The sequence below is a fragment of the Glandiceps talaboti genome, chromosome 8, assembly GCF_964340395.1.
Source record: "Glandiceps talaboti chromosome 8, keGlaTala1.1, whole genome shotgun sequence".
Lineage (NCBI taxonomy): Eukaryota > Metazoa > Hemichordata > Enteropneusta > Spengelidae > Glandiceps > Glandiceps talaboti.
The window spans coordinates 18,908,725-18,918,375 of record NC_135556.1 but is presented as its reverse complement, the minus strand read 5'-3'; the positions used below and the strand labels follow the sequence as shown (position 1 = coordinate 18,918,375).

At 36.9% G+C, this 9,651-nt stretch overlaps 1 protein-coding gene across 1 annotated transcript; it reads left to right on the top strand.

The window, feature by feature from the left end:
- The first annotated feature begins 1,475 nt into the window (after window positions 1–1,475).
- Window positions 1,476–9,489, top strand: LOC144439302 (uncharacterized). Its single transcript, XM_078128581.1, has 5 exons — window positions 1,476–1,671; window positions 5,994–6,222; window positions 7,147–7,298; window positions 8,043–8,285; window positions 9,352–9,489. The coding sequence occupies exons 2-5, from the start codon at window positions 6,018–6,020 to the stop codon at window positions 9,487–9,489; spliced, it is 738 nt and encodes a 245-aa protein (XP_077984707.1). The 5' UTR covers window positions 1,476–1,671; window positions 5,994–6,017.
- The last annotated feature ends 162 nt before the right edge of the window (window positions 9,490–9,651 follow it).

The following is a 9,651-nucleotide window of genomic DNA, read 5'->3' as shown; positions in this document are numbered from 1 at the left end:
TGCATAGTTGTTATGTTGTGTTGTTAGTTTGATTATAATCAACTTGTCACGGGAACAAGACTCTTCAGATCTGTATATTTGTATAATTCCAGATATTATATAACGTCCCATCCTCACCTGACATGCAGTTGAAATTCAATCCTCCGCCAGAGTTATATGATATGGGGAAAACTTTACCTGTTCTCTCGTTCCCAGTTAACTGTTATGATATAGCGTTCCCATGTCGACACCAACACCGACATGTCAGTTTAAGTATTTTGTACCATTTATGTCATCAAATCGATATATTCCTAATTCACATGTTTCTATAGACAGTTGTGTCAAGTTTTAACGGATGTATTCACAAATATTACAATCTTAAAACCATAATTAATTGTATTTTGATTTCTGTTATGATAGTATTTTTTGTGACTTTGATATTGAAAAGCACAAAGTAGTTCAAATACAATTTCCTGTAGTGTTCTTCCCACTGTGCTTTATTTAAGATGTGTGCAGTAATAATGTCAATTTTACTGACTCCGTATAAATTAATTTTAGGTTGGATTTTATTTGCCATCATATTTAGGAAGGGCACCCTCTATAGCCCAATTGAAAATTACTCAAGTATTTGTTTATGTAAGGGTTTTTCAGTCTCAGTATAAATTCAAGTGTTTCATTGTCCTTATGTACAGAATTTAAATGACTGGATAATTCCACAGTCTACAATGTGAATTTGTGACAAGAAGTTGTAAAATTGGGGGAAATATTGTAAATAAACTTCAACTGTCTTCAAAATGCAGCACTCGTCTGACATTTGATATGATCCTACATGCATACATACATACATACACACACACACACACACACACACACACACACACATACGCACACACACACACACACACACACACACATACATACATACATACATACATACATACATACATGTCAACCCATACATAGGATATTTCGTTAAGTATTGCTATGTCAACCCATACATAAGATGTGTTCAAAATGTACACTGCCATTGATAACATGAACAATTTGTCAAAATTCCGAACGAAAAATCGAATTACTATTGAATAAATTAAATCATATTGATCAGGTGTTTGTATGTCCAATGAATACAAATTCAAGGACAATTTTGATTCTTAGTGTAGTAGAAAATGCATGATGGCTGCCAAACTTGTCACATAACGATATTTAGATTCCTGAAGACCCACTGGAAATTGCTGTCGATATAATATGCGAATTGATATTATACTGAGAGAATGGAAACTTGACAAGCTATTTAATATATGCGTGTTGAGTATGACACTTGGATTTTCCTGGAACCTACAACAGTTATACGTACGTTGGAGTTGGAATTCCCCAAGATCTTTAATATAAAGAAAGGTGTGCAGACACAAATACTGCGACACAATAGAGATATCAACTTTTCAAAGTGTACCGTGTGGGTCGACGTCTTTAGTGTTGTTCGGACTTTTGTACCCGATAACAATGTTTGACATGTCTGCACGATAGCGACTGCGCACAACAATAATACAAGCTCACCTTGCGAACTGCTAAACTAAAGGCACACATGCATTATTGCGTTACCGTCTGTGGCCAAAGTGTGAAATGGAGGTATTGTTGTTTCGACTCTTGCACCGTATGTTATGGCGGCGTTTGAAACCAAGTCGTGATTAAGAGGTAAACTTACTTTTATTATACATTTTGAAGCAGGTTTGATATTGTTATTTGTGGCCTAGTGGGTCGAAAAGGCTATCTGAAAGTTTATAGAATGTCATGTGAGGAGCTGTTGCTTATTATTACATACCATATTTCATGGATGGGTCACTTTGTTTCCTTTTCGGCTGCGTACGTGCTACCACACTGTTTAGAATAGCGGTCGTAGTTTACATTATGCTAACACCATAAGACGTCAGACCAGTCGATATTAATGTCAATAAATACAAATACTCTAATACTTTTTCGGAAATTTTAAATAAAAAATGACGTCTGCCAATATGGCAACGGTCAGGACTTCATAGGAAAACGGGGGAAGGTTTTTTGTCGTGAGACCTGTTCAGTGACAAAATATGCGACGTTAATGGAATCTGTGAGTGTATAAACAGAGTATGTACCCGGGCTGAGTAAGGAACCGGTCAGTTTCTTCGGCGGGGGGCAGGGGGGGGGGAATGGATTAGTAAGGAGGGGGGGGGTCACCCTGTTTTCGAAATAACCAGTGGGGGCATCCTGTTTTGAAAATGTTGGATACATGTAGGTATGAGGACCTTACATTCTCTAACTACCAGTGATCTGAGTTTACTATATCTGCAACAGTAATGCCACTATACCAATGTTACGGACACTACCTGGCCCATTTTTATGTGTCCTGCAAAACTCATTTACAACTTACATTAACTTTTTGAAGCTGTGAAATATAATCTTACATGTAAAGGCTATGAATAACTTAGACCCAAAACATATCCGGATCTGCTATGGAGAGACCTGCTAGGACTACCTCACCCCATTGGTCACTAATGCAGTCAACCAACAACCAGATGCACATTTCTTTTACTGTCGTAATGTTATTAAACTTTTCTTAAACATCAATTGTTAATGTTAGATGTACTGTCTTTTAGAGATGTTAAATTATTGCTAGGATAGTCTAAAACTTGCCACAAAAGACTCTTAAAGTAAGAAACTCTCAAACTCTCCCCTGTCAATGATGTGCTGACCTTTACTATAATGATGCCATTTAACTTTTTAAGAGCTTATTTCAACCCTATGTGTAAAGAATAGTTTAATTTCTGATACTTTATGGCACTGTCTTGAAGTTATTGTCTGAAAGGCTCTGAATAGCCTAAAAGTTGGCGTAAGGAGTAAAAACCCCCAGAGCTTCTAACCCCTAGGACCCCCACAAGAGGTGGACATATCCAAGTCTCAAGCCCTTCCCCTACCTCTTAATGTCAAGATGCTATTAAACTTCTCTTTTAATATTTCAACCATATGCAGTTGCTTCTTACATGTTGACACTGTCTCGTAAAGCTTGGAACTTATTGTTTGAACGAGTCTGAATAGTCTCAAAATCTTTAGGACCCCTTCGCATGATGGATGCACATATTCCCATCTCAAGCGCCCCCCCCCCCCCTATCTTTTACTGTCAAGATGCACATGCTATTAAACTATCAAAAAAAATTCAACCCTATGTAGTTGTTAATTACTTATTGGTGCTGTCTTTTAAAGGTTGGAAATAATGACAAAAACGGTCTGAATAGCCTGAAAATTGGCTTTAAGTGTCAGAAAACCTTCAAAGCTTCTAGAGGAAAACCCCTTAGGACCGCCATGAGAGGTCTACATATTCTCATCTCAAACTTTCCCACTATCTGTTACAGTACTCGAGATGCTATTAAATTCCTTTTCAATATATTTACCATGTGTTGTCGCTAATTTAGTTGATGCTATCTTATAAAGTATTTAGTCAAGTAGTCCACTCTGAGTCACGATCAAATACTTGTCATGTAAATATGATATATCGGGGAGGGGGTCACTATGTTTTAGAATTAAATGATGTTGGGGGTGTCAGCCTGTTTTCAGTTTTACAGATAGTCAGTGACTTTTCGTCGGCCCGATGGAAAAATATACCGACCCGACCCGACCCCCCCCCCCGGGCCACAGAAACTGACCGGTACCTAAAGGAACCGAAAGTGAAAGAAGCAAGTGCAATAGAAATATATCTTAATATATATTAGCAAGTAAACGTGAAGTCAGAACGGACAGTCGAGTAAACGAGTGCACACTACTCGGTCGTTTCTGTATACCAGCAATCAATTTTACGGTAGGTAGTTTTAACCGCTTCTATTTTGATTCCCTTAATTCTCATTCTATCGTATCCATACTACTGTAATACTTATTACATAGCTTTCAGTATTTAATACTGAGAAATTGTAAAGTGCGACATTAATAATTAATTCGCACCATCTTGAACGTGCCAATGACCGTCAGATTTTATCAGTACTCTGTTGTCTGTGATGTCAACACACTGTGTATGTTTTACTTCGCGTATTTATTTATATGTATTTACGTTAGTGTTTTGTACATTTTAAGTTGTACGTAAAATTTAGTCGGAATTTCTTAGGGCCACGATCTGTAACCTTTATATGTTTTTTTGGTAGTGCCTTAATTTCATACTGAAATAATTCCTGAGAATAGTTCATTTACTATAATGTTTCAAATGGAATAGCAATCAATAGCAAAATGTTGAGGAATTATAAAAAAAAATACGTTTATAAAGTCTTACTCGTAGCTGGGTTTCAGATCACTACATGGGTTGGACTATACAGCACGTCCGTAAAATGTCACCTTATCAGACATGAATCGTAAATGGCCACCACAACACCCGTTATATTTGTAATGGCTCAGACTACGTACTAAAACGTTAGTGGTCTGAGGTAATGGTAAATCCGAGGTGTACACATAATGCCTATGTCCATCTTTTTATGACATAGCTTAATCAAGGCAAAATATAAACCAATTTGAAGGTATCACTTAAAAAGTACCCGTGCTGAGTCATAGTATACTGTTACTACACATGTAGTCCAATCGGCAGGGTGATCATTCTGAAGACAGAGGAGTGTTCTATTTATTAGTGACACACATATGTAAATATGACTTAGCACGACGATTTCGTCGTAAAGACCACAGGTTTCTTTGTAATTTCCACCCACGCCCCAGGTACCCACAGCGTTTGAATCAAATACTTGACAAATAGAAAGCTTTGTAGACAAAACACTCCACGTTTTTCAGCGTTATAGATTCGGAGAAAAACTTCCTACGTGGGAGTTATACATAAATCGGTCGCGCAGCGAGATTCCAAAATGTCCTTATTATACGATAAAATGTCCCGGTAGTTTGTTTTTACTCAGACCACTATACCACTATACTATAGTGGTCTGAGGTTTTTACAACCGTAGAAATCACATAGGGTAACAGATAATGGTGGAATGTTGTTGTTAGTACAGTCATAGACCCTACACGAAAAGGCATAAGATACGTTTTGGTAAACGAATATTTAATGATGTTAGCAAACAGTTAAATGTATGACCTCCATAACATTGAGCTGACCTTTCTATGACCTTAGCTACACTGAACTTTGATGGCCCACGCAGTACTAGTCTTCAAGCGTAGTTGGCAGATCCGAGGTGACTGTACGTTTTTGATAGAAGTGTCGACGCCATCTTTGAACAACACTGTGATCTCAAAATCAACAGGTTGCCATTGTACTATACTCTCCCACCAATAAATGTATTGACATAATTTCAAATTTACGAATCACTCATATGCCATGTACCAATGATATAATTGTGCAGCAATTTTTAACAACTTTAGTTGCCTAAAATTTCTATTAAAGTAAGAATATTCCAACTATTCTCAGAGATCAACAACGGTTTTTGCAATTCAAACCCCACCAGTTGTCTGTACATAATCACAAGTCAGTGACGTTGTACGCGACAGACTTCAACTTTATAAATGTCACTCTTGTCAAGAAAACTCCAACCTGTTCTCAGTTAGAATCAAGAACAAACATGAAGGATTACTGTGCATTTAAAAAAACAACAACAACAAAGTCAAAGTGGTCTATAAAATTGTCACTTTAAAATGACCACCAATCACTATCATTTTATAGGAATTCTGTAGCGATTTCTAAAGGATACAAACAAGATTTCATGTGGCAAATTAAAGTTTGTGGTGAATCGAGCTCATTTGATTCCATAGGAACTGGTGACCGTAGCGCATAATGATAAGATAAGTTAGTTTATACCAGTTCCTGATAGCATAGGTTAGACCACAGACAATGGAGGGGAAGCATTGTCTATGTCTGATTAGATACAGAACACGATGCTTGAAATTTATCGGTTATCTGAGTGTGCTGTGGGTTATCTTTGTATTTGTATTCATTCTGTTGTCCTTTAGTTTCATTTCGAAGGTAAATTGATTTCTCAATTTCTTTATTTTTTCTCTGTATTTAGTTTGCTGATAATAAAGGCAGTATTATGACAGAAGCAGGTGAAAATACAAGTATGGGGAATAGCAGTAACCGTGACAGTGTTATTAGTAATAACGATCTTGCCGATAAGTTAAATAGTTTAAAAGACTCTATGTTGAAAGAATTTGGAAATAATGATATGCGCCACATGAATATAGTTTGGAACGATGACGAAAGTACAACAGTAAAAGTGGTATGCAAATCTTCAGAAGGTAAGCTAGACTATCAGTATCTATGGAAACAATGTGGATTTTTTAAAACACGATCTAAATGAAAAGAGCGTGGAATTTCAGTATTAGATATAATTAGACCATTGGCAAGATGGTAAGACTGACGACAGATCGACTACGCGGAGGCACAACAGTAACTAATACCATGCCACGGCATATGAACTTTCCATGATAATAGATAGAAATGATGCTTTAACAAATACACACCAGTACCATTAAACACATGTTGAGCATTACACGACAATACTGATAACCTTGGGGATACCATCTTCATCTGTTTAAAGTTAATATTCAATTTTATAATAAGGTTATATTGTATTTATAGACCTGTCTTATGAAACTGTCCGAATCATGGTAGTCAAAGTAACGATATATGAAAACATAAACGTCTTAGGCTACGATGCCAAAGTTTGCCATTTGAATTTATTTTCCCCGAGTTATGAACAGACTAGTATGAAGCCATGATTTACTCTGGTGATATTTTAATAGACATCTTTCAAACATACTGTGTGAAGTTCACATTTTGATATGTCCATTCTGTTCATACACATAGACGTTGTCGTCTATGTAATTTCACTTTCATAACATCATACATGGCCGTTCTAGTTCTACCAGTATGTAAAGATAGCTAAAACTCACAAACCGTGACTGCAAATTGAGACCCTAAGCTCTGTAAAAATCTCCTCTGTGACCGGTGACCAGTCTCTTTGAGCTAGGGCCTTTCCAAGTTCTGATTGTGGATCACGCCACAATACGAAAACTTACATTTTCGTAAATAAATTGTAATCAAAACTGACAGTCCAGTTTGTAGTCCCTGTCTGTTTAAGGTTTCAACTACCTTGCCTACTCCAGTTTCGAATTAAAATGCCATGGTTATTGTGACATAGTTAATGTATTTTTTTTAAGTTATCGAAAAAGTTCTACAATGCACCTCGTGTAAAACACCAGAAGGAAGAAGTGATCTAGCTCTAGATACGACGAACACATCTCAACAGATCGACAAGTCAGTGCAGCACGTAATAAAATTGAAACAGATCAAACCCACCGTTGTCGTGAAGGTAGGTGAAGAAAGAATTTCAAAGTTATAAGAAGAATCCAATGTCAGACGATAACTCCAAATTCATCTCACAGAATTTACTCACTTAGCTGAAAAATAAATGATTATATATGTACAGTTGATAACCAATGTTACGAGTTTAAGACTATATTAGGAATGGTGTTCTATTTCTCACTTCTGCCTCAGACCACTATTAAAAAGAACTTCTGCTAAGCTAGCCACTTTCCTTGTTAAAGCAGATAGTCAGATTTTACATTTTGCAGTAGCATCATTTGTCGATTCAATATTTTGACGAGAATCGAATAATTATATGATCTTTGTGTACTTGTATTTATTTGGACAATTTATTGTTTTATCTATGAGGGTTTCCACCAATTTCGGAGTTTCTAGGTTAGTGCACATATTTCTAGATTTCACTGGATATATTAGACTGTCGACAGTCGCTCGCGCCTTTTTTCCTCCGTTTTATCTAAACTTCGATCCGGCGCAACACTAGTCTAATCGCAAACTGATATCGAGGGCCGAAGGCCCGAGCTCGGGCCTTCCTCGTATGCGATTATAGTAGTGTTGCGCCGGATCGGAGTTTAGATAAGACGTAGGAAAAAAAGGCGCGAGCGACTGTCGACAGTCTATGGATATATATTCGTGTGTGTATCTTTTTAAAAGTGACAAGGTTTCCGTTTAACTCACATGGAAGGTCAATAGTCATTCAGGCCACTTCTTTTTTTAATTTCATTTTCTGTAGCCACTCCTCGATCAATGTAGTGCTTCCCTAGATCTTGCAAAACTCCCCGTTCCATCAGAAGATGCGAAGTCCATGGTGACAGATGCTTTAAATAACTCCGGTGTACAGTTTGAGTATAAAGGTGACAAAACGTTAAATATTACCGGCAGTATTTGTCAGCTGATAACGGCTAACAACATTTTGGTGTTCAAGATACAAGGTGAAGATGACCTTGACGGTGAAACAAACAACAACCAAGACTATGTAAGTAAGACGTTTCTACAATTCAAATATACGCATGCGTAATCATCATCATGATCATGATCATCATGATCATCATGATCATCATCATGATCATCATGATGATGATGATGATGATGATGATGATCATGATCATCATCATCATCATCATCATCATCATCATCATCATCATCATCATCATCATCATCATCATCATCATCATCATCATCATCATGATTCAGTACATTTAGAAATCTCATCTAAGAAGGATCGATTTGATGACGTAACGTATTATTTACATAATTTATTTAAATGAGAGGTAATAGCTATGACAGTTTATAATGTATGGAATGTATTTTGAAACAAGATAACACGCAACGTTCTTGACTGTACGGTCAACGATTATCAACCAACCAACCAACCAACCAACCAACCAACCAACCAACCATCCAACCAACCGACCGATCGACCAAACAAACAAACAAACAAACAAACAAACAAACAAACAAACAAATTGCAATCTTGCTATGATCTTAAAGTGTACAATGTGCAGTTTCTTATTGGTTTCTGCGTGATTGTATCAAACAGAGAGAGTTAACACTAACTTGCAACGCACTGTACGTGTGCTGTTGTGCTTTTTCTCGTATAGTTTCTTGTTTGGTGTAAATAGTATTTATAATATGAATTCCTAACTTTATGTAGATAAACTTATATTGACTCATAAAAGTCTCTGGTCTAAATTAATCCTTGAGTCTCAGATGTTACGAATGTCCCGTGTACTAAATGCCAACTAACAGGTACACATACTGAAGTGATACAAGACATGCATTGTATTTATTTATTTATTTATTTATTTATTTATTTATTTATTTATTTATTTATTTATTTATTTATTTATTTATTTATTTATGTCTGCCTGCCTGCCTGCCTGCCTGTCTGTCTGTCTGTCTGTCTGTCTGTCTGTCTGTCTGTCTGTCTGTCTGTCTGTCTGTCTGTCTGTCTGTCTGTCTGTTTTGTCTCCCATGTATGAATATCAATCAATATGATTTATATCTTACAAAGAATTGTTTTCAATTTATTTACTCCACAGTTTTCGAACGGTAACTTGAAGAAGAAGATCTCACCTTCGGCAACACCGCCTCCTCCTCCGCCTCCTCCCCCGCCCCCACCACCACCGCCCCCACCGCCGCCACCACCACCAGCCATCCTTACTGATCCACTAAGGTAAGCGTTGTGTACCGTCTCCTTCAAAAATATTTGTGCGCGTGGAAACAGTATACTGAAAAATAGAATTGTACAAGTAAAGCACAATGACCATGACTTATGTACACTCGTAGATGGTTTTATAGCAAAGAAGATAAATATCAATTCGAAAATGATTCACCTTGAA

What these genes read in the sequence shown, in the direction of transcription:
- LOC144439302 (XM_078128581.1), top strand. Translation starts at nt 6,018, where the DNA reads ATGACAGAAGCAGGTGAAAATACAAGTATGGGGAATAGCAGTAACCGT. An exon ending in GGTATGCAAATCTTCAGAAG is followed by an intron (nt 6,223 to 7,146) that starts GTAAGCTAGACT and finishes ATTTTTTTTAAG; the next exon opens with TTATCGAAAAAGTTCTACAA. An exon ending in CAAACAACAACCAAGACTAT is followed by an intron (nt 8,286 to 9,351) that starts GTAAGTAAGACG and finishes TTTACTCCACAG; the next exon opens with TTTTCGAACGGTAACTTGAA.